Below are 26,236 nucleotides of genomic sequence, written 5' to 3'. Positions count from 1 at the left end.
ATGGAACCCAGAGCCCTCCATGTATTCTACTATTCACAGGAACACATACACCCAGTGTATGTAAACAGCATACACAAATTGTATAGATCAGTATCCCCCACGTACTGTACAACTCATAGGCACACATACATCAAGCACTTGCATTTGACATGCACCCACTGACCGGCACTGTACTCTTCATGTATTGAACCACTCATAGGCAGACATGTATTTAGTGTACACACTTAATATGCAAGCACTGCATCTTTCATGTATTGTACCACTCACAGGTAAATATACACCCAAGCTTATGCATTTATCCTGCACCCACTGCACAGCGCTATATCCTTCAGGTACTGCACCATTCACAGCCACATATATATCCAGCACATGCAGTCTCCATGCACGCACTGCTCAGTACTTTATTATCCCTGTATTGTACCCTTCCCAGGCACACATATACCTAAAGCTGTTACACCACCTATGCACTGCGCAGCACTTCACACCAATTTGATGATGGCCAAGGATGAGTTAAGCACAGAGCAACGGAATTTTAATAAGTGAACCTGTAGTTCTCTCTTCAATGACACCGGTTAAAAAGTATCTGTTCACGTCGAATGATCACTAAACAATATGCTGCCACCATGGCACTAGTGCTTATTAACTCCTGTGAAAGCAGTAGCCTTCCATCATTATATGGGTAGCACTTTGGGCGCCCATCCAGGTCCAACACAAACACAATCTGTGAGATAGGCCTATATGATGGTGCACATATATGTTTCATGTTTGCCTATGACAATAAAAATCTGAATTAGGGATTCAGAAATCAGTACAGTTGGGCCCTCGGGGCAGGGGTGCACGTCTATTTCCATGAAGATTACTTTTGTCTTCAAACACAAGTAAAGATGTTTTTGTTAACACTGGACCTAAGAGTTAATTAAAAAAAAAAAAAAAGGACTTTTCTTGATCAACTTCCATCTGAAACCTAAAAGCATCTGCTGCTTGTTTACAACACTGTAATATACAGTGATATTTTCTGGTGGGAATAGTTTTGTAGGGTGAGTTCATCTCAAAATTTCCTCTTCTCCTTCCTATAATACATGCGTTTTTCTTCCTCACAATCTGAGGTATGATGATACTGTTCCTCAAAGATCTAAGTTTGTATGCCCTCCTGTTGCTCCTCAACTTCCCCTTTAGACAGGGGTCTTATTTGTTTTACTTGCCTGAATCTTAACTAGGTTCTTTCAAAACCTATTGGTTTTGGGGTAGGCGGCATTTCAAGCAACCCCGTCCGCCACACTCTGCTCTCCGCTGATGACGGCCAAAAGCCAGAAACACGTGTCCGGAGATACGGTTTTTTGCCGCACCAACACATGGTGAACAATTTGTTACAATGTTACAGCATTGGCTGCACCCATTTACGGTGAAAGACTTTTGAAATATTATTCTAATTCATTTTAATGACTGCTTTTACCATGATGCTTTGGGGCTATTTGAGCTGAAATGTAAGACAGTGTGCTCCCTTTTTGGATTATGTATTTAACGGCTCCCGTGAGCCTTTGAGCTGACGAGCTCCGAGGAAGCACCGGCGCGCCTACTGAGTGGTACAAAAACCTGAGAATACGTTTAGGCGGCATTTCAAGCAACCCCGTCTGCCACACTCTGCTCTCTGCTGATGACAGCCGAAAGCCAGAAACAAGTGTTCGGAGATTCGGCTTTTTGCCACACCAACATATGATGAACAATTTGTTACAATGTTACAGCACTGGCTGCACCCATTTACGATGAAAGACTTTTGAAATATTATTCTAATTAATTTTAATGACTGTATTTACCATGATGCTTTGGGGCTATTCGAGCTGAAATGTAAGACAGTGTGCTCCCTTTTTGGATTGTGGTTTTGGGGTAAGCCAGAGCTTCTTCAAATGATTTTTTCTTTTACATCAAATTCTCTATTTTGGGGGTAAGTTCTTTTTTCGGAACTTCCTGACAGTTAATTACCTTTTTCTCCTTCAAAGATTTTAATGTCCCCTGATCTTCCCTAGATGTAATTGCCCAGTTAACTATGTTTTGTCTTTTAAAGCAGATAACCTCAGTATTCCGATTTTTTGTCTCGCTTTTTTAATTCAAGGTCAATGAACTTGTGCTCAAATGGTTGCCATCTTTTGGACAGCTCCGGAGACCCCTTAATTTTTGGTGCTGTGGACTCGCATTTTATTTCTTAGGAGTCTTTAAGATGAATCAGGGAGCAATTCTGCACCAATTTCCTTAAGGTTTGAATATGTTTATTGTTGTCCTTGAGCTTCCTCTGCCTAAATATCTTCTTCCTCTAAAGGTAAACCCATGTCCTTGGTGGTTGTTGCCAATCTCTTTTGTCTGCACAACATGAATTCTCCTGACAATGACATCTTAGCTGAGCATTTTAAAATAATCTTGTCAATATGAATTTAAGTCTTTGGCCTGTAAGATGAACTGGCATAACAGTTTTTAGACATATAGGCCCTCCTGCCGCTTACCGCATCAGTGACAGCCGCCAACATACCTCTACGGTGGCGAATATCAGTTTGCCATATTATGACACATACACACACACAAAACCGACAGAATACTGCCACATACACAAATCTGCAAGCCCAAAGGTGAGTGGTAAAGTGTCGGTACGAATACCCATACCGTTACGCCAACAAAACGCCTACTACCACATTATGACCCACGAATCACCACGGTGGACATTCAATGGTGGTAAACTATTGGTGGTACCCACTGGCTCGCTCAGAATGGCCACCACAAATCAAAACAACATAACATGGGCCTAAACGAAAATCACACACCTGACACTGATACACACACCTACTCATAGCACTATGAAACACACACCCACATTACACACTCCCCTATACAAACACCAGTAAATGCCACAAGACTAACACGAAGACCACTGACAACTACACACACACACCACAAACACCCATCCATCCATCACGCACCCCACATCACTCAACACCCTCTGCACAACACACACCACACAACACCCATGTCCCTACTAAGGCACCCCTGTTTCACTGATGAGGAGTTGCGGGTCATAGTAGAGGAAATAGTCAGAGTAGAGCCACAGCTGTTTGGAGCACAGGTACAGCAAATATCCATTGCCAGGAAGATAGAACTATTGCGGAGAATCGTGGACAGGGTGAATGCTGTCGGACAGAATCCAAGAACAAGGAATGACATCAGGAAGAGGTGGAACGACCTACAGGGGAAGGTACGTTCCATGGCAGCAAGGCACCAGCTTGCCATCCAGAGGACTGGCTGTGGACCCCCACCTTCTCCCCCACAGCTCACAGCACGGGGGGACAAGTCTTGGCAATCCTGCATCCTGATGGACTCACTGGAGTAGCCAGAGGACTGGACACTGGTGAGTCAATATTTACTACTCATCACCACCCCCATACCTGCATGCCATCACACCCCCTCACCCTCACTATCATCACTCCACTCCATCCCACACACTGCACCTACACATCTGACTAACTTCAATGCCAAGCCCTGCATGTACACCCATCACCAAAGCATGCATAGCATGGAGAACTAACAATCCCACAATACATCACCATACATAAACAAAAGTTGCAGGGCAACGGCAACAATAGAGGGGAAGCTAGGGATGTACAATATGTCACAGTCATGAAGCATAATACTTCACTTACACCCCCCCCAGGTGCCCCAGCCAATCTCAGCGGTGCCACAACCATCCAGTCACCCAACAGAAGATGCCCCCAGTGATGACAGTAACTCTGAACTTCAGGATCTGGATGAACTACATGGCCCATCAGGGACCACTGGTCAGTCGGCCACCAAAGCCCACTCACAGTCCAGCACAGAGTCCCCCCCCATTAGTATCCAACACCACAGCACCCACCCAACGTCCCCAGACCTCTGTCCCCAGGACACGTCAATCAGCAGTGCGCCCACCTGTACAGGGACCCCCCAGTCCACACCTGACACCCAAGACAATCAGGGACCTGGGGTCAGTGGCAGTGGGCACCCAGTTCAGGGGACACAGGCACAGGGACACTGGGAGGACCGCTGTGCACCAGGGGGAGGACAGGCCCAGGGAACTGACTCTCCAGGAGGCACTCACTAATGTCCTGAGAGCTTAACAACAATCCCAGGACAAGATGGGCCAGATTCTCACCAACATGCAGGAGAACAAGCGGCTGCAGGAGGAACACCAACAGGAGATCATGGAGGATTTGCAGGCCCTCAACACCACCTTGGTCCCCGAAGCAGGGGTGCTGACAGATATGGCCAACATCATGAGGGAATGGACAGCACACTAGCGGGCCCCTACCACTAGCCAGTCTACTGACCAGCCCACCACTTCTGCTGCAGCTAGTAGGCAGGAGGCCCTGCCACAGGACCCACAGGCCACCCGCACCCCTCCCCCCTTCAGAAGGTTAAACACCCCACAAACGTTCCCTGCGACCCAGACAGAAGCCAGAGACACTTGCCAAGACCAAGACCACTGCCAGGAAATGAGACCCTCCTGAATGTCCCCTTTGTGTCCCACCTTGTCCACTTTGAACTGCCTTTGCTCCCCTTCCTATGGCCCCTTGGACAGAGGACCTGTGCTACAAACAAACTGGAACAATACCCTGGACTTTCCTCAGCCCTCCCCCCATTCCATTGCACATTTCCGTCAAGTATTTGCACTACAACAAACACCCTTGAACATAACTTGAATGACAGTGTTTCATGTGATGAAAATGTGCATTTATGGAAACAGTAACGTCATGTGCAAATGATCTGAAAACTGTGATAGCATACAATTAATGACCTGTAGCTGTCTGTAGTCATCACATCAGTGCACAGTTGTGATATAACCAACATCTGCAAAATGAGAAGCCATAGGTGACAGTAAGTAGAGATGCAAAGGAAGTGAATGCCATCCTGCAACAGCCACACAGAAAACAACAATAATCATAGGAATGGTCAGTTCCACTGTCTCACCTGTGTGTCATTGGAAGTATTGATGTATAACTGTTGTTCTGTTGTCCATATCTTCATCCTCTGCCTCCTCATTCTAACTGGGACAATGGGAATGTCAATGTATGTGCAAATTGTAGCAATGACGCAGTTATGGATTATCTGAATGTAATCCACCACCATGAAATGGTGACCGCCTATCCCGTATCTAGGGACAGCTGGAAGTGCGGTAACTCCACTGACGTTGGGCGTCATGGCGGAAGGCGGTCTTGCACTGTCATGCAATTCCTCATTGGCTAACATGGGACTCTATGGGGTACAGTGGCTAATGGCGATCATCGGCGTCAGTGACGGTGTACACCGCGGCGGACGTGACCGCCATTTTCTATCTAAATCCTCACTTGATTCCTGACTTTCCAAAGGACAACACCCACACTGCGTGTGCTGCTGTGACCTGTGTCTGGATCCTGCCATGGCCCGTGTGACCAGGGAAAGGGGCCCTGCCTTCACTTCAGAGGAGTTGGAGCGCTTGGTAGATGGGGTCCTACCCCAGTATGAACAGCTATATGGGCCTCCAGACCAACAGGTGAGTACACCTTAGGTACGATGCATGTGACAAGGTTCCATGGAGATGTGTGTGCAAGCATCGTGTCTTTGGGGGGAGGGGGGGGGGGGGGTATGTCTGGTGGTAGTGTACATGGTGGGCGCTGGATGATGTGTGTGCCAATGTAGATGGAAATTAGATTCTTGCACCATGTGTGTGACAGGCTGCGTTGTATGTGTAATGGTGTCCTCCAGTCTGTTTCCTCTGCAGGTCAGCGCCCATCAGAAGAAGAAATTGTGGCGAGCCATCGCCAAGGACGTGCGGACCCTAGGGATCTACAGCAGGCGGAGCACCCACTGTAGGAAAAGGTGGGAGGACCTGGGACGCTGGGCCCGGAAGACCACGGAGGCCGTGCTGAGGATGGCCTCCCAACAAGGGCGGGTGTCTGTCGGAACCTGACCCCCTGATGGCCCGCATACTGGCAGCGGCCTACCCAGAGCTGGATGGGCGCTTGAGGGCATCACAGCAGCCACAAGGGGGTGAGAACAGGGGGCATTACAATTATAATTGGTAGGTGGCATGGGATCCTGGTGGTGGGTGTCAGTTAGTGGGTGACCCTTAATGCCAGGTCAGACATTGCAGCGTGATCCAGCTCAAGGGTAATGGCTGTATTGCAAAATCTGGTAACCTAGCTAGGTTGTATTCCATGTCAGACAGGGCTTAGTGACTCCCAGGAGGGGTGCAGTTGGTGGGGGTTGGCACACATCTCGCTGTGGTACCTAGCCAATGGAATGCCAGTGCGATGCATGGTGCTCAATCCTGATCCCTGTGTGTGTGACGGTAATGTGTGTGCCACCTGTGGCGTTGGTGCTGTAATTGACCCAGTGCTCCGTTTCTCTTCCCCCCTTTTTTCCTTCTGTCATCCTGTTCATGTGTGCATTAGCATCATCTGGCGCAGGAGCAGGCGCACCGGCGACAGAGGGAGCTGCATCCCTAATGACCCACGAGGCAGAGTCCACCGACGCTGAGGGAACCAGTGCGACAGAGGGTGAGGGGAGCACCACGGCGGAGACAGGAGGTAACAACATAGACTCTGATTCCTCCTCCGATGGAAGCTCCCTCGTGGTGGCGGACACCTCTGGGACCACCCTAGCTGCAGGTACAGCTGCCATCCCCTTACTAGCACTGCCCTCTCAGTAGCCCCTCACTGAGGTGCCTGTGCCCGCTTACCGAGGAGGGTGGGCATCTTCTTCGCCCCAGGCACCTCAGGCCCTCCCCCAGTCAGCACTGCTGCCCTCAGTGAGGAGGCTATTGACCTCCTGAGATCCATCTCTGTAGGGCAGTGAACCATTGTGAATGCCATCCAAGGGCTGGCATCCCAGATGCAGCAATGCAATAGATTCCTGGAGCGCATTCACAATGGATTGGCGGCCCAGCAGAGATCGTTCCTCTCTGATGGCAGCCATTGTCACCGTTCCTACCGTCCCACTACCATTTCCCAGTCCCAATCTCCCCAACCCCAACCTATCCCATGCACACATACAGACAAGCATGCATACAAAACATCACACAAGAGTGGCACAGGCAGCACATTTCAGGCCACAAGCACTCACACAAACAACAGACAGTTGCACACACAACACCCATTGCCTCCACTGCCCCCCCTCGTCCTCCACCTACCCGCCTCTCTCACTGTCACATTCACAATCACACCTGCATGCACTGCATCAACAGCCACCATCACCACACCAAGCAGCACACACACCTCACTTGCAGACACCTTCACAACCTCCATCCATGCGTCCCCTGTATCCTCTCCCACCCTGTCTGCCCCCCCCAAGAGACACAAACATACAGACTCAGACTCCCAACAGCCATCCACCTCACATCAGCAAACTGCTCCTGCACCTCCACCCAAGTCCAGCAGACATACACCACCAACAACCAGTCCCTCAACCTCCACTCCCATCCCTCATCCCGCCTCACCATCCCTAAGAAGGTTTTCCTTGCCCAACTTGATCTCTGCCCCCACCCTCCACCTCCCGTACTGCCTGTAAGAGCAGGGTCACAACGACCCAGCCCAGCACCTCAGCCAAACGGTCCACAGGGACAGTGGAGGCACCTCCTAGTCGTGGAGGCAAAAAGGGAAGGATCCCACACCACCACCCAAGAGAGGAAAGGATCCCACTCCACCACCCAAGAGAGGGAAGGATCCCACTCCACCACCCAAGAGAGGGAAGGATCCCACTCCACCACCCAAGAGAGGGAAGGATCCCACTCGACCAACTCAAAGAGGCAAGAGGCCCCCTCCAACAGCAGTGGGAAAGGAGCCCTCACCTTCAGCAGAGGCTGACAGGGTTTCCCCTCCAACAGCAGTGGGCAAGGTGCCCTCACCTCCAGCAGAGGCTGGCAGAGGTTCCCCTCCAACAGCAGTGGGCAAGGAGCCCTCATCTCCAGCTGGGACACAGCAGCCCTCACCTCCAGCAGAGGGTGTGTAGGCCACCCTGCAGGAACTGTTGTACAAGGAGCCCCCACCAGAACCAGTGGGCAAGTTCCTCAACTCAAAGACTGTGACCTTGCACTCCCCAGTACAGAGAAATGGGCATGGAGCCCCATCCAGAACCAGTGGGGCAAGTTCCCCACTTCAGCTGAGGTGCCCCCAACCCACCTTCCCCCTGAGGTGCCAGGCCATTCCCAACATGATGCCCCTGCACAGTGTGTGCGGATTTCATCAGGAAACAAGTTGGGCCTTGGACTGTGCCCTGTAGCCGTGTGGGCCTTTTGTACTTTGAACTGGCAATTGGCCCTTTCTGAACAGTGACTCAAATATCTCTTGTCATATGGATAATACGGTGGCTGTTGGCATCAAATTACACTATCAGTTCTGGGTAAATGTTGTCCTTGCATTATTATGATGTGTGTCCTGTGAGATTGGTTTTCCTCTGCAGCTGGTTGTGTGTATGGTGTGTGTCACTCTTTTTTTCCTCCCTCCCTCCCTCCCTCGTGTGCTAGGCGGCTGTACTCATTGTCGTCGTCGGTGTTCCAGGTGGAGCATGGCATAAATGAGCATCAGGAAGACTTGAAGCTCCGGTTTCATGGCGGCGCTGATGTTCTCTGTGTCTTTGACAGTGAGTCTGTCGTCTTCTGTGTTCTGTTTCCGCCAGGCTTTTGATGGAGTTGGTACCACACCGGAAATCGTGGCGGTTTGCTATGTCATAATATGGTGGGCGGTACCTTGTCTTCTGCCTGGCTGTTGATGGCTGCCGCTGTGGTCAGAGGTGTTTACACCCTAGCGGTTGGTGCGGTACATTGGCTGTCTATGGGATTTATCACCACCATGGTCATAATTTAGCGGTAATTACCACCAGCCTGTTGGCAGTGTTACCGCCACTTTAACTGTCACCGCCATTGTCATAATGACCACCATAATCTTAAGGAAGGCAGAACATAAAAATCACATTTGTCTTTGGAAGCTGACTAAGGTCTGCAGCTCAGACAGAACTTGAAGACACTACTCATGATGCAAAATGCTGTTGAAGAGGTTCCTGGTATATCTATTCCCAAGGGTAATAATAATATTCAGTATAATACATGAGATTTTGTAATCCCTGTATAAACAGCAGTCTCCTATTTATTTATAATTGGTGACTTCTGACGCAAACAGTCGCCGATTATAAAGAATAGATGTCAGAATTTTACTATTATAAATTATTACAGTCGAGTTCTGTTGTCAAAATGACTGCTGCCAGAGCCAGCAGTCAAGGTGAGAGGCAGGTCAGACCACGGAGCATAACTGAAGCAGCTATACAATGAAAACTGAACATTGCTTTTCTTTCTTCTCCTCTATTTTAATAGCTTACCATGACAAGCAGAGAGAATATGTTTATGTTTTGCACTCCTTAGAGAAAAGCTAGAAACACTCTTATGTTTCTACACATTCAGAGGTACTGCAGCTTTTTTTTTTCAAATGACTTGTGTTGAACTGTTTCTAATATCTGTTTGCCACACATCTCTAACAATTTTTTGATGTTTAATTTTGAACTAGAGGCTTTGTTTTTATTCTTCATGTTTGCAAACATACTGGCTCTTTTATGTAGAAGAGCTACGCACCAAGGTTTTAAGTGGTTTGTGGGAAAGGTGATGGTGTGACCATGTATTATATATGAAGATAAGAATACTGCAAGTCACCTTGGAGTCCCATAATATTATAAAGGAACTGGGCCTTTGGCCTCATTCCTCTATATCATTATGGAACTCGGTGACTTGCAATTTCCTTACAATGTATGGCAGGGGGTACTTTAACCCTTATATCATATCCAATTAATTCTACTATGGTGTCACTCATATATAAGCTCTATGGTCCAATTAGTCTTAAACATTTCACAAACAAAGAGAAAAAGCAGGCTACAAATTCCTTATTGTTTGCCTTCATAAATGTATATTGTGTGGTATGCTCTGCTGCTTGTTTATTTTGTTGTCTACTCCTCTGTGACAAAGCATGATATTTTCTAATTTAAACTGGTAGAGTCATCTGGTTGTTAGACAGAACCACAAGAAACTAACATAGTAAAAGGAAACAATGACAATTAGATAATGGCTCCTTGGCTGTCCTTTGTTTTCCCATATGTCACTAAGAGGTGAAAAATATGAAGATGTACCACAGCACAGTTATATTCCACAAAAGTAGAATACATTGAGTTCCCTGCTTCACTGTAAGAATGTTCTCAAATGTACACTTGAAATATTTATTTTATTTTAAAAGAGCACACCGTCAAAATAGTTGTTTTTTCTCTAAACTACAATACCAACCTAAATAGCAGAAAACTAGCTACAGCAATGAAATGTAAAATGGCACAACATAAGGTCTGCTTCAAAGTGAATTTCTGTCTGAAATGTAGACTCTTGCTTCCAAATATTGTCTCTAAGTCTGGCTCCTATTAAACTGAGCTTTCTCTACACATTTTTGTTTCAGGCGTTCATGCCATCATGCCATCTTTGTCTATATCTGTGTGTACTTTTTTTTTTTTTTTACAGCTGTCCAGTTCGTCTTTGGAAACGGTCAGCCTGCTTTTCTATTCAGCATTCCTGAATAGTAATGGAATGTCCCATGATGGAGATGAAAATGTTACTGACCTGTAATGGCAGACTCAATCAGGGTACCTTCCTAAAAATCCCAAACACCGCTTTATCCTCACCAACAGAGGCAATGGCATGGAAGCAGAGTTATAAAGTGCATCATGTGCCTTTCCAAATTAACACAGAAACAACTGCCCCTCTGCTGCATTCGTTGCTGTGGAGCTTCTTGACTGCCTTAAACTGACAACGTACTTTTCACTTCTAGGTGTGTTTGTCAATGGAAATACATTTTGTTTCATTGCTATTTTAAAATGGAAGCATACAAAAGGCTTTGGAAGCAACATGTTTTGAAACTAATTTTATTATTCAATTTTGAGTTCCGTTCCTGTGTTCTGTTGTTCATCTGAAATAAGCTAGGAACTGATACTTTAAGCTCACAAACAATCATTTTTTGTAAGGCTATATAATTATTACGTCATCAAGTTGTTTGTGATGCATGCTATGAAATAAATATGCGAAAATAGTTTTCAACAAATCTTATGTCTATCCACACACACCCTGTAATTCAGAGTTTAGGAACTATTCGCACCAAGTCATACTTTTCCCTTCCCCCAACACACCCAGGCAAGTACACAGTGACAAATAATTTACAGTGTGTTGGTTTGCACTGTGTCCTTATATGTGGGTGTTGGCAATAAAGGGAAAGTATGACTTCACAGCAACTTGACTGGACAAAAGCTTTTAGTTCAGGTTCCCATACAGTTGCTAACCGGCGACACCTATATACACAGGTTATGGATTGCCTGTGGGCAAGAAAACATGGGTATAAATAGTCACCCCGACACACACCTTTGCTGCTCCGTGCTGCGATCAGTCCTGGTGTTTCCCCAAATTCATTGGGCGTCTCCAAGTTTGCCCCAAAAACGATCAACGCTTTGATGAGTTCGAGGTGGTCCAGCTACGAAAATTTAGAAAGAATGAGTCAGGGAAGAGGCTCAAGGTGGCAGAGGGTAATTCTAATCTGAAGGCAGAGGGACAGGGATCAAACTGTTGTGTACTTTCTGCAAAATGTGAACCACTTACAGCAGGACATAGAGCACTTCGAGAGCTCAGAGGGTAGACATTATGCCAAGCAGCATCTGTACAACACCAGTTCACTATTTACCAAAGAACATCACTACAAATCTCAACACATGTATATTTCCAACCACCTCTTAGCAATGACCAGCAATCTTGAACCTTGCAAAATGTCTATCAGACACCAGCACCAATTGATAAAATACACAAAACTAGAGCACATCAGCATCCTGCCACTAGCAACTGAGCAAAGTATGGTACTACACATCTGCACTCCACCAATATCATCAACTAAGCAATGCACAGAAATACACAGCCAACTCCCCACTACTGTATATGCCTGCACACCGACTAACCAACACACTGAGTCAGACAGACAGCAATCAAGTCAAGTAATGCCTTTATCACACTTGTGTCTCCAACACAGAATTACACCAGGGGTCTCCAACCTTTGCTGTAGGGAGAACTACTTCTAGCCAGTCAAAATCATTGCGAGCTACTGAAGGCTAAACAACTTGCGCATTGTTACCAGACATACCCACGTCCGCTTTTTTTTTTTAAACTTAAGCCTGATGTCCAAACAGCCGGATACTATGGGTCAAACAAAATACTTTGACTTGGGGAACTATGACAGCACTGGCTGCCATGTGTGTCAGTGAGAGCATAGTCTATGGAGATGTATGAACATATGTGCATATGAATGGGATATATTTGTATGGGTGGCTGAGAGCCTGTGTCGTATGTACTTGCTGCACAGGACATACCTTTCGCAATATGTGGCAGTTACATGTATAACACAAACATACAATCATTGCTTTGTAAATGGAAGAAATTTAAAATGCAGAAAAATGTTTTACAAAAATATTCATAATATGGAACATTTTTCTGCACATAAAATTTCTCTCATTTAAAAAAAAGTCTTGTATTTTACAGTTATACTTCTGGTACAGTGTCTACTGGCCACTGGGCGCAAAAGGCCTGTTTGTTAAACTTGGACATGGGAGAAAATTAAAATGAACAGTTAGCTTAATCATTAAGGTAACGTTTCATTTTAATTTTGTCCTATTTAAAATCATTCAGAAATATAATTTTCTTCACAGCTCCAATACTATTAAGCGTTAAATATCTCAGAGCTTCAGTTGTTCACCTCTGTGCCCCTGGGTTATAAATATGACTGAGCACTGCTCATTATCATTCCATGCTATCTGCAGCCTGATGAAAATAATGTAAAATAAACACAGCCTTCCCTTAACTTTAAAAGAGATGTTATGACGTTCTGAAAATGAAATGAAAAATGAACTCAAGACTGTGAGCTACTCTGAAAGTGTCTGGAAGATACTGATAGAGTGTGATCAACGGGTTGGAGACACCTGAAATACATTATACTATTTATTATTTAAGCCATGTTTATGGTAATGAGCAGTGATGCTTGGCAGAGAACATTTTTTATGGAATCAGGAGCCTGTCACAAAAAACACCGTTACTTAGCTTTAGTAACCCCTTATCTGGTAGAGACTATCTAGCCGCAGTTTTCTTACCTTGGAATTATCCCAAGGAGTAAGAGTGGATCTGACAATTTTTCATGAGCAGTACTCCTGCGTGCCGGTAGGTGACGTCGTTCAGCTTCGCGTGGAATCTTCCACCCTGGAAGAGACATGCAAGGTGTCTACATAGACACCATCAAAGCGTGCTGATGTCAGTTACTTTTCACGACTTTCTAAGCTGGGAACACGGAGTCCTGAAGAGTACTGACCCACTGGTATGTAAAACTAGGGCCCTGAAAGGGTAATAGCCCCTAATATATAAATCACCTCACAGAGTGGGGAGGATGGGTTGGTCAGTAAGGAATCTGCGGCTAAAAAGAGTCTCTACCAGATAAGGCGTTATCAAAGGTAAAGAACTTGCTCACCGGATAGCCACAGATTCCGTACCTACCCAAGCAATACTCCATGAAGGTGGGTCTGCAGGACCGAACGGTAAAATGCCCGTCCCTGAGGACACGATGTCCAGAAAGCAGTGCTTGGGAAGGCTACAATATAAATATGCAAAAATTGCTCACGTTGCTGCCTGGCAGATGTCCAGGACCGACTCCACATGCTAACGTTGTGGGCACAGCTTTGGCTCTGGTGGAATGAGCATGCAAGCCCTCAGGGGGATCGCTTCTTGGCAAATGTGTAGCAAATTGTGTTATAGAGTATGATCCATCATGAGATTGTTCGTTTCTGTACCATCTAAAGTTTCTGGGCTCCCACATACCCCACAAATAGTTGTTTGTCAACCCGGATCTCTTCTGTGTAGACAAGGTAGAATTCCTGTCCATTAGATTGTTAGGGAATGGGCTGGGATTTACTCTGGAAGAAAAGGTTTGGACCACCAAGCTCTCCAAGGTGGGTTGCTGGGTGAGGAAGCTGGGATCCCCTGGGCCGGGGCGATGGCGGCAGGCAATAGTCCTATTTACAGGAGCATCTGTGCAGGGCTTGGATCAGGCCCAGAGTACAAAAAATACAAGGGTAGTGCGTGGTAAGAAAGCCGCACTTCCGTTCCGTTACAGTTCTTGTTTGAGCAACGCAGTGAGTCCGATAAGAGAAAGAAGGTGCCACTCGGTCAGGTGCCCCACTACCCTGGTGGGCACAAAGAGTTGTGTACCGGGGTACACAATGACAATGAATACAGGTAGACCAAGGCACACAGAGAGGTAAAAGTTCTTCGATGTTTCTGGGACGAAAGTAAAGCCCAAGTATTGTAAATCCAAAGGTGAAGAGTAAAGCGATGAATCCAAGTTGTTGATATGTTAGAGTCTTTATTCGCAGGTATAGGTTTGTGTCGTCTTACAGGAAACAGCCAACACGTGTTTCGTCACGCAAGTGACTTTATCAAGGCTGGGCCCGTCCGGCCAGGTGCAGAAGACAGCAGTGAGTTCAGAGAGTCAAAAAACACGATGGTCAGTCCCGGGTGGGACTGCCGCGGGTGTGCGGTGATCCCAGTAGTCAAAAGGCTGGTGCTAACGAGGCCCTGATAAGCCCGAAGTATTGATCCTGAAATTCAGTAAGGTAGCGTCCAGTCCATCACGCCTCGCCTTTTGACTACTGGGATCACCGCACACCCGCGGCAGTCCCACCCGGGACTGACCATCGTGTTTTTTGACTCTCTGAACTCACTGCTGTCTTCTGCACCTGGCCGGACGGGCCCAGCCTTGATAAAGTCACTTGCGTGACGAAACACGTGTTGGCTGTTTCCTGTAAGACGACACAAACCTATACCTGCGAATAAAGACTAACATATCAACAACTTGGATTCATCGCTTTACTCTTCACCTTTGGATTTACAATACTTGGGCTTTACTTTCGTCCCAGAAACATCGAAGAACTTTTACCTCTCTGTGTGCCTTGGTCTTACCTGTATTCAGGCCCAGAGTACGATGTCTGTGAGAGCTTCATTAAACGGAAGAAGGTGTTTGAAAGTGGTGACTTCCAGCAGAAGTACCTCCATCAAGACATTTGTCTTGCAGCCATGGAGGGCAGTTTAAAAAAACAGGACCTTGGCCGCCCTCCTCGCCACCATAGCAAATGAGGTTTGCCATAGTAGGAGGCATGACCAAGACAGTATCTGGGGTGGTTTCCAGTCCAATGGCATCTTCCAATGCTTTAGAGACGGAGTGGAATTTCAGAATTTATTTGAGAAGCCTTGCTGCTGCATTTTGCAGCCTCTGCAACTTATAAAAGGGGCCTTTTTGGATGCCCAAATAAAGAGTGTTACAGTAGTCAAGTTCTTGACAAGACTAGTGAGACTCTGACTACCTTCTGTAACTCAAAAGATATGAAAGGTCACATTTTCTTAAGTCTTCTTAACAAGTAAAAGCAAGATGAAGTAATTTTGTTGATCTGATCTGTGAGAGAGAGTTATAAATCAAAGATTACCCCCAGATTCCTTACTTCAGGCACAGGCGTATGGAGAGAGCCCAATGCTGGAGACCACCATGCAATGTTCCAAAAGGTGGTGTCCTTCACAAAGAGAAGCACCTCCGTGTTCTCGGAATTCAGCTTCAAGCAGTGACTACTCATCCAGCTAACTATTGAACTCATGCAATTATTAAAACGATGTTCCGCCTCTTCAATGTTACTTGTGATTGACACTACAACCTGTGTATCATCGGCACGCAGAAGCCCCTCCCGAGCCTGGGGGACTCAAGTGTGCACCAACAGGGATGGGACACCCAAATATGAGGTGCATGGCCTCATAAAATTCACAGAGTTGGACGGGGTCGCTCTGGCTCCTGGAAACTCAGAGAGGTACGAAGACAGCCTAGGTACAGATCCAACCGCAGAGCCAGGCCTTGAATGTCAAATACCTCTTTCACTTCCTGTTCTTTTTCCACTTGTGAGACTCACCCAAATGCCCGGACGACTTAGAGTGCAACGAAGAGCGCTTGGAGTGGCTCCGCAGCTGATTCTGGAATCTTCCTCTTGACCACTAACAAGACCACCATGGCACTGAACGTTGAGAGGCAGGGAGCTTGAGGGGCAACTCCCTCAAGGCCTTGGGGTGAATGGCACGACAAAACCGAGGTCTTGGCATTGTGGTTGCACTTGAGGCACCGGAGGCAGACTAGGTGTGGGTCCGTCACCAACATCTGTCAGTGACAGGCACATGGTTTAAAACAAGCATTCCTTGCAGACATCCCCGACACACTAGGTGACAATGTTTCAAAAATCTTTGAGAAAGGGGTTGAAAAAAGGTAAATCAAAAAGTGACGGAGGTTAGTCCTTCTCCTGAGCTGCACAGACTGGCGCAGAAAGGAAAGAAATGATGTCAGCGCACTGGAGTGGCGCCGATATAGGCACTGCGCATGTCACTTCCGGTGCAGACAATGCCACGTGGAGCGCCCACCTACCGGTGCGCAGGGGTACTGCTCACAAACAAATTATGGATCCAGTCTGACGACTGGGGGTAATTCTACAGTAAGGAATCTGCGGCTACCACATTAAGGTGCTGTATATGGATAAGTTGAATGTGTGGAGTCTAGCTGAGTTAGCACTACAGAAACCAATATGTCATTGTAAAGGGTTTGTGAGAATAGGGACAGTAGCCTGAACAGTTGTTTTTAGGTCGAAAACTACTACAAAGCGCAGCTGTCTGGTTTGCTGAAGACAACTTTGGGACACTCAAAAAGCTTTCCTGGGAATGCATTCCACCCATTGCTTGCCATTGGCTTTATGATTTGTCACTCAAATTTGCCTGCTTTCTATTTGCTGGCTTTATTTGTTTACGGCTTTCCATCTTGAATTAGTCCATTCTATGGAGAATACCTTGTTTACTTTATCCTTCAACAAATTCACTTTATGTAAACAGGCCTTTAAATTTTGCTCTTCTCGTGTCACATTAGATGTACCTTCAAACACAGAGGTCAAATGTCAGGCTCTGTCTTCCAAGGGGGTTTGGTTTTTGCTTTCCTTTCTCTGACTTCAAAGAGGATCTATTTGACAATCATGCAGGGTATCCATGTGAGACAAAAGGCTGGAGGAAGTTATGTATTCTTGCACACTACAACATTTAAATACCTATAAATGAATTGTGCAAATAGTTCAGAATACAAAGGAATGACAAAAGTACAAATGAAGCACGTTTTGTGACTCTGAAGTGTGGAGGAAACAAATATTTTAATACAATCAAAACAAATCAATACACTTGGTGATGGCAGTTCCACACATTATTATTTGTGTGCTGTCTATTTTTATCAGTAAAACTGCAAGTACACCATTCCACTCTACATCACTCCACACTACTCCCCACCCGCCACTGTGCCCCACTACTGTATACCTCTCCACTCTATGCCCTGCTAATCTACACCACTCCACTCTATGCCACGCCTTCCTGCCCCCTCCACTCCACATCATTCTGCTTCACACTAGGACACCCTCCGACACTTGGAGCCACTCTACCACATTTTATGCCCTTTCACTCTACACCCCGCCATTCTAAGCCCCTCCACTCTACTCTACTCTATACCCTAATAACCCATGCACCACCACCCTAGACCCCACTTTATTCTGCGCCCTCCCAACTACACCATTCTGCACCTCCCACACTCTGTCTTTCTGCGCCACTCCACACCATTCTGCACCACTTCAATCTACGCCACTCCACGCCATTCTGCCCCACTCCACTCTACCCTTGTAGGAAAGTGCCCTCTTTCTTGGCATGGTTACCCCCATATTCTGCCTGTTGTCAGTATATTTGACTGTGTCTACTGGGTTCCGGCTAACCAGGACCCCAGTAGTTTTGCTCTCTCCTCTAAAGTGTATCTTTTTCTTCCCACAATTGGCATACTGGTCCCCCTATGTAAGTCCCTAGTATATGGTACCTAGGTACCCAGGGCATTGGGGTTCCAAGGGATCCCTATGGGCTGCAGCAGTTATTCTGCCACCCATAGGTAGCCCCATGCAAAGGGTTCTGCAGGCCTGCCATTGCAGCCTGCGCGAAACAGGTGCATGCACCAGTTTTCACTACAGGTCACTTACACCAGGTCACTATAAGTCACCCCTATCGTAGGCCCTCTCAGCCCAGAGGGCAGGGTGCAGGTACCTGTGTGTGAGGGAACCCGTGCACTAGCAGAGGTGCCCCTACAAACTCCAGATCCGTTTTCCTGGACTTTGTGAGTGCGGGAACACCACTTTACACGTATACTGGACATAGGTCACTACTTATGTCCAGCTACAGAATGGTAACTCTGACCCTGGGCATGTTTGGTATCAACCATGTCAGAATCATACCCCAATACTGTTGCAAGTATTTGAAGTATGATTCCATGCACTCTGGGGGCTCCTTAGAGGACCTGCAGCATTGCTACCACCAGTCTTACAGGGTTTTCCGGGCAGCCTAGATGCTGCCACCCCTGAGACAGGTATTTGCCTGCCTGCTGCTTGATCTGATCAAGCCCAGGAAGGCAGAACAAAGGATTTCCTTTGGGAGAGGGAGGTTACACCCTCTCCCTTTGGAAATAGGTGTGACTGGCTTGGGAGAAGTAGCCTCCCCAAACCACTGGTTTGCTTTGAAGGGCACATTTGGTGCCCTCCGTGCACAAACCAGTCCACACTGGTTCAGGGACCCCTAGTTCCTGCTCTGGTGCAAAACTGGACACTGGAAGGGGGATGACCACTCCCCTGTCCATCACCACCCCAGAGGTGGTGCCCAGAGCTCCTCCAGAGGGTCCCTGGGTTCTGCCATCTTGTTTCCAAGGTTGGCAGGGAGCTCTGGGAGCATCTGAATGGCCAGGCAGGTGACATCAGAGCCCTCTCCTGATAAGAGCTTACCTGGTTAGGTGGTCAATCCCCCTTTTAGGGCTATTTAGGGACTCTCTCTTGGTTGGGATCTCAGATTCAGCTTGCAAAATTCCAGCAGGACTCCTCTGCAAGCTCTCTTTCTCCTTCTGGCCACTGGAACCGCGTCTGGACCCTCCACGAACCAACAAACGCTGCTACAACGAAGACGATTCTTCTGCAACTTTGTTTCCACGTCACCTGCCAGCTTTGCAACATTTCCCCAGCCGTGCATCCTCCAAAGACTGCAACTATTGAGCCTGCACAAGAAGAAAAAGGAATCTCCCTTGGAGTGAAGGAGTCACCCCCCTGCATACGCAGGCACCTACAACAAGCGATGACCGGCTGCGTGGATCTCCCCACATCTTGAGCTGCGTGGATCCTGCATCACGGGTGGTGGTCCAGCGTAGTCTTCTTGATCCTCTCTGCCAGCTGTGCAACTTTGGTGGAGGTAAGCTTTTGCGTTCCCATGCAGGTCAGAACCCCGTGCACTGCGTCTCTTGCAGCTGCCAAGGCTTATTTGCATCTCCTCCGAGGGATCTTCAGGTGACATGAAGCTCCAGCCCCCCGCACTCCATCCTGCAAAGCACAGCCTCCTGTGTACTTCTCCTGCAGCGTGGGTTCCTCTTTTGTAGGGCTGGGTAGGCTCCTTCTGCGACTCCTGTGTACCTGTCCTGTGGGACTCCTGTGGGTGCTATCTCTGCTCCTATGGACTCTCTGAGGCACTGAGGGTCCCCTGTGACTCCCCCCTCCTGGGCCTTGCTGGTCCCCGACAGTACCTCTTTTCCACTAACCATGAGTTTGCTTTGTCAAGGCTTGTTGGTGGAATTCCAGCACCGACACACATCTGCAATCTTCCTTCCAACGTAGGACTTCATCTGTATCCATCAGGCTCCAGGGCTGCAGTGCTGACCTGTTCTTCATCACTGTCGACCAACTCCTGAATCCACAGCTGGGTGAGCAGAAGCTCCTACTCCTCCTGGACTCCACTGTGACTCTTGGACTTGGTCCCCTCTCTCCACAGGTCTTCTTTCTTCAGGAATCCACTGCTGGTTTTCTTGCAGTCTTGTCTGGGTGGCTTCTTTTTCTTTTGGGTGGTTTGGAGAAAATACAATGTTTTACTCCTGCATTCCTGGTCGCGGGGGGTACTGTGTTACTTACCTCTGTGGTTTTCTAGTACTCACATCTACTCATTTTACTTACCTAGGTGGGGGTACCTTATTCGCATTCCATTTATTTAGTATATGGTTTGTTCTTCCCTAGGGTCACTATTGGTTATTGCTATTTGCACTGTTGTCTAACCTTTTCTATGCCTGTTTCTGATTACTAGTGTATAGGTTTAGTGTATTACTCATCTCCTAAGGGTGGGTTACCTTTCTAGTATTTTGTGGTGGTTTGTTCCAAAAATAAAAGTGTTTTCTTTAATGTTTGTAAGTGCTATGTGACTACAGTGGGATTGCATGAACTTTGCATGTCTCCAAGATAAGCCATGGCTGCTCATCCACAGCTACCTCTAGAGAGGCTGGCTTCTAGACATTGCCTGCACTTCACTAAGAGGGGATACCTGGACCTGGTATAATGTGTAAGTACCATAGATACCCACCACACATCAGGCCAGCTTCCTACAATGCCATTCTGGCCACTACACAATTCTGTGCCACTCTACAGCACTCTGGGCCATTATGTAACACCCGGCGACTCTGCCCCCTCCCCCACCCCACTCCTCTCCCCTCCACATAACTCCACGCCGTTCTGTACTCTTCTACTCTACGACATTATCCCATTCTGCACCAATCCACTCTACACCATTCTGTGCCACTCCATGCCATTCTGCACCACTCAACACTTTACGACCCTCCACAACACTTTACGACTTTCTACTCCACGACACACCACTCCATGGCACAACTACTCCACAACTATTTTACTCCACGCTACGCTTCTTCACATCACTCCACTCTAAACCACTCCACAACACTCCTCTCCATTCTAATCCACAACACTCCAACTCTACTACACTATGGGGGTCATTCTGACCCTGGCGGCCGGTGGCCGCCAGGGCCACCGACCACGGGAGCACCGCCAACAGGCTGGCGGTGCTCCCACGAGCATTCTGACCGCGGCGGTTCAGCCGCGGTCAGAGGCGGCAAGTCGGCGGGCTCCCGCCGACTTACCGCTGCTCGGGGGAATCCTTCATGGCGGCGGAGCGCGCTCCGCCGCCATGAGGATTCTGACAGCCCCTACCGCCATCCTGTTCATGGCGGGAAACCCGCCATGAACAGGATGGCGGTAGGGGGTGCCGCGGGGCCCCTGGGGGCCCCTGCCGTGCCTATGCCAATGGCATGTGCACGGCAGGGGCCCCCGTAAGAGGGCCCCGCAAAGTATTTCAGTGTCTGCCTTGCAGACACTGAAATACGCGACGGGTGCAACTGCACCCGTCGCACCCCTGCAACTACGCCGGCTCAATTCTGAGCCGGCGTCCTCGTTGCAGGGGCATTTCCTCTGGGCCGGCGGGCGCTCTTTCGGAGAGCGCCCGCCGGCCCAGAGGAAATGTTTAAATGGCCGCCGCGGTCTTTTGACCGCGGTGCGGTCATTTCACGGCGGTACCTTGGCGGACGGCCTCCGCCGTCCGCCAAGGTTAGAATCACCCCCTATGTGCCACTCCACTCTACACCACTCCACTCCACTCCACTCCACTCCACTCAAAGCTAATCCAAGTGCAACTCTTCTCTATGTCACAAACCTCTAGCCATGCTGAACAGAAGCCACGCGCTGGTGGGTGAATAACATGGCTAATAAACGTTGGCAAAGACAATAGCTCTCGCATAGGTGAGACCTATTGGCTTTGCCAATGCTTCTTTGCAAGGTCAGATCTTCAGGCACCAGGAGATCTGTATTACAATCCTGCCCCAAAAGGAGCAAAACAGTACTACAGCCCTAAGCAACCTCTGCAATAAAGGGCTGAGCCTAGCAGAGCATGTATGAAACCACAAATTCTAGTATGACATACCTTCATAGCCAGATGCAGAGGGGTGTTCCCACCGTCCCCTTGTGCATTTGCATCAGCACCATGCGTCAGCAGCACCATGGCACAATCGAAGCGCGAGCGTTTCACCATGATGTGGAGGGCCGTGTCTCCAGTGTTGCTGACATAGTTTATATTGCTGCCTCGGTCAAGCAGTAAACGTGCCATCTGAGCAGCAAGAACAGGAATGGTGAGACATGGTAGAGAAGAAAAAAAAAAAAATTGTACACACAAAAAACATAACATATCAACACAGCCAAAACAGAGCCACAAATATATGCTTATAAGCTTTCCTACTCAAATATCATCTCTGTCTAATCCCAAGCACAGGTGGGACTGTTTCACAATCAATGAAAAAGGAGAACAGGTGGGGGAACCCTGGAAGAAAAATTGATAAATGTGTTGTTTTGTCAGACTTGGATCCTTAAAATTAGTGGCTAGGGAGGACCAGAGAGCCCAGTAGGGTTCTGGACTTCAATTGAGGTAGCTGGGAGAGCTTGAAAAGTGTGGGCTCCCCTCTTACCTCGAATAATTAGAAGGCAGCAGAACACAGAACAGTTACATTCCTTGGTGTGATGCTACTATCGCCTGTGTGAAGTATCCTCTAAGGCTAGGTGACCCCACCATGATGGTGCACGGCAATTACCCCTGAACTCACTGCTGCTAATAATCATGAAAAGTACCTTAAAGAAGCACTTCGAGGTGTTGCACCAACATTAGACATAAGCGACAGTGAAGGCATATGCTATCCACTTACAGGGTTTAATTCTAAATTGGCCAAAAGATTGACTGTAGAATGGTAAGCCCTACACTACACTGCTTGTTTGCATAATTTTTGCAAGAAAATATTAATTACTTGTAATCCTAGTCTGTGATATGGTTCCTACTAAAATAAGAGGACTGCGTATTAGGATGACAGAACTTCAGAATGTGGGAGATTAAGTCCGTCCACACTATAAGAAACCACTGGCCTAATTCCTGACTAGCTCACAGTCCCTTACCTACACCCTTAACCCTACTGGGGGGCAAGGTGGCTGTGGCACCCTGAACATGAAACTCTGACTCCCAGGAAAGTTGTGGAAACAGATCTCACCCTTTCGTTGTGTTACTCATGAATGCCCAGGCGAAACACGAGAGAGACAAGATACATTTTCAATACATTTATTGAAACAATCGCAATCTTGCATAGAGAGAATGAGATGCTATAATTAGGCAGATGAAACAAAGCAAAGTAACCAGCATTATGAACATGGTAAAGAGGATGAATAAACCAACCCTGATAACCAATTTCTAGATGTTCCTACATAATCAATCAATCAAAAAATTAACTAAGCGTGCTACTCACCTGTGAGGGTCTCAAGGCGCTGGGTGGGGGCTACAGTTTTACTGTTCGAAGAGCCATGTCTTGATGTGCTTTCGGAAAGACATGAGGTCCTGGGTCTTGCGGAGGTTGGTGGGGAGGGAGTTACAGGTTTTGGGGGCGAGGTAGGAGAAGGACCTGCCTCCTAAGGTGGTGTGTTGGATGCGAGGTCGGCGGAGCGGAGGTGGCGGGTGGGAATGTGGAAGTTCACTCTTTCATTGAGGTAGGCAGGTCCAGTGTTGTGGAGGGATTTGTGTGCGTGGATGAGGACTTTGAAGATGACCCTTTTGTCGATAGGAAACCAGTGGAGGGATGTGAGGTGGGCGGAGAGGTGTTCATGGCATAGGAGGTTCAGGATGAGGCGTGCAGCTGCGTTTTGGATCCCCTGGAGTTTCTACTGAAGATTGACTGTGGTTTCCGTAGTCTAGCCTGCTGCTGATGAGTGCCTGGGTGACTGTCTTTCTAGTTTCTATGGGTATCCATTTGAAGGTTTTTCTCAGTATGCGGAGGGTGTTGAAGCAGGAGGAGGTGATCGAGTTGATTTGCTGGGTCATGGAGAGAGAAGAATCTAAGATGACGCCAAGGTTGTGTGCGTGGGTGGCGGGTGTTGGAGGTGGTCCTATGGTGGTGGGCCACCAGGAGTCTCCCATATTGTTTTGTTGGGGCCGAAGATGATGATTTCAGTCTTGTTGGAGTTTAGTTTGAGGTGGCTTGCTGTCATCCAGTTGACGGTGCCTAGGAGTCCGGCGTGGAGGTTGGTCTTGGCGGTGGTGGGGTTCCTGGTGAGGGAGATCACGAGCTCGGTGTCGTCTGCGTAGGATATGATGGTGATTTCGTGTGGGCGAGCGGGACCATGTAAATGTTGAAGTGGGTGGGGCTGAGGGAGGACCCTTGGGGTACTCCCAGATGATCTTGGTTGCTGGAGATTGGAAGGGAGGGAGGCGGACTTCTCTGGGTCCTTTCGGCGAGGAAGGAGGCGAGCCAGTCCAGGGCCTTGTGTTGGATTCCTATGTTGTAGAGGCGTGTACGGAGTATTTGGTGGCAGACAGTGTCGAAGGTTGCTGAGAGGTCCAGGAGAATGAGTGCGACGGTCTCGCCTTTGTCGACTCTGGTTCAGATGTCGTCATTGCAGGCAACGAGGGCGGTCTCAGTGCTGTGGTTCTTGCAGAATCCAGACTGGGAGGCGTTGAGTGCATTGTTTTCCTCTAGGAAGTGAGACAGGCGGGCGTTCGCTAACTTCTCAGCAACCTTGGCATGGAAGGGGAGAAGAGGGATTGGGCGGTAGTTCGTGAGGTCATCAAGGTTTGCTTTGGTTTTTTTCAGGAGTGCGTTTACTTCTGCGTGCTTCCAGGAGTCTGGGAAGGCGTCGTCGTTGAAGGAGCTGTTGATTATGGCACGAAGTTTGGGAGCGATGGTTGGGAAGGCCTTGTTGAAAATGCGGTGAGGGCAGGGGTCCGAGGGGGAGCCTGAGAGGATGGAGTTCATTGTTACTTCGGTTTCTTCATCGCTGGTGGGCCGCTGAGAGCATAGTGGGTGTACCCTCTGCCTTTGCCCGATCTAAGGGATTAGCCTTGGCCACATGCCTGGAAACTGTGCCAGAAGTCAGCCTGTAGTGCGGATGGAGATCCTCTCAGGACGCTGGTAGATTATGGCAACAAAGCTGCAGGTTGAATACAGCATTCGTCCCAGGATGGTCACGACTGGAGTTGCCCCTTCTGGATCAGTGCACCATTTACATAATATCAGCCACACTGTGTTAGAAGCACAGCTTTGATGGAATGCTATGTCTAGAGGTTAGAAGCTGTCTCCTGAACAGACAACGTGAGTACTAGGATATTATGTAGTGTGTTCCTAGCCTTAAAAAGAATGCACTGATTATATGATTAAAGGCTAACTAAACCAAGCAACTTGTACAATATATTCCTAGAACAATATCATGCAAGCAAACTATGTAAAATGTCACTATTAAAAAGTCATGTTAAAAGGGGGCGTGGCCACGCAGGCCAATATGGTGGCCACGTTTTGAAGAGGATCCGGGACCCACTGTCCATCCGCCAAACTCCTGCCTGGCTGGGTGGCCCCAGCAGACTTGGGGGGGGGAGGAGGATAGGGCACTGAAGGACTGTTGTTGGCCTGGAAGGGGGACAGGCCGGTGAATCGGACTCGTGCTTCGTGATTGCTGAGGTGGGGGCACCCACACCAGCAGCCAGAGACTGGCTTTGCCACTGGCGCATGTGGCACCTCGGTACAGAGCTAAGGAGACTGTCTGGGGGTGAGGTGGGGGGCGGCTGGAGGGGGCATTTCGACTGTGGGGAGCAGGCCGCACTGGAGGCCTTGCCCTAACCAGGGCTGGCGGCCAGGCCCTGTTCCTTCTTCCCCACTCCACCCCCGTGGGCAGCAACACTGGTGGAGTGGGGGACGCCTAGGTTCCTACAGGGCGCTTCCCCCCTCTCAGGGGAAGGTGCTGTGGAGAGGCACGAAGAGTGGGGTGGTCCCCTGGATCCCCCCACCGAGTACTCATGACTCTCCGGACACAGGGGGAGTCGACTAAGAACCAGTCACTGGCGGCGGGGAGGGTGGCGCAGCTGCTCGAGCCAGTGGGTGGAGGCATGGACAACGGCCCGGACCTGGGGGGCTCCCACCCAGGTCCCTCACATGTACCTGAAGGGCCACTGAGCACTGGAGGACCATGTATACCGTGGTCCCCTCCTCAGGCTGGATGTGGAGGCGCTGCTGTGGACAAGGGTGTGGCTGAGTAAGGGACAGGAGACAACTGGAAGTCGACCAGTAGGGCCTGTTGCTGTGGCCCTTGGGGCCAGCAGAAAAGGGGCGGCCTTGCCATGGGTTGGAGCAGACCGTCGCTGCCCGCGCAGGCC

General features: G+C 48.4%; 1 protein-coding gene across 4 annotated transcripts in view; it reads right to left on the bottom strand.

Annotated features, from left to right (window-relative positions):
- PLA2G6 (phospholipase A2 group VI) overlaps positions 1–26,236 on the bottom strand; it is a 317,414-nt gene that overhangs the window by 165,976 nt on the left and 125,202 nt on the right. For all 4 annotated transcript variants that reach the window (XM_069231334.1, XM_069231337.1, XM_069231335.1 and 1 more), the window contains exons 7-8: positions 21,986–22,168; positions 11,432–11,540 (exon numbers count right to left, since the gene is read on the bottom strand). In XM_069231334.1, coding sequence (XP_069087435.1) covers positions 11,432–11,540; positions 21,986–22,168 — 292 coding nt within the window. The remainder of the gene's footprint in view (positions 1–11,431; positions 11,541–21,985; positions 22,169–26,236) is intronic.

Source organism: Pleurodeles waltl, chromosome 4_2 (genome assembly GCF_031143425.1).
Source record: "Pleurodeles waltl isolate 20211129_DDA chromosome 4_2, aPleWal1.hap1.20221129, whole genome shotgun sequence".
Lineage (NCBI taxonomy): Eukaryota > Metazoa > Chordata > Amphibia > Caudata > Salamandridae > Pleurodeles > Pleurodeles waltl.
Note: the sequence above shows the minus strand (reverse complement) of the source record. Positions and strands in the feature narration are given on the sequence as shown.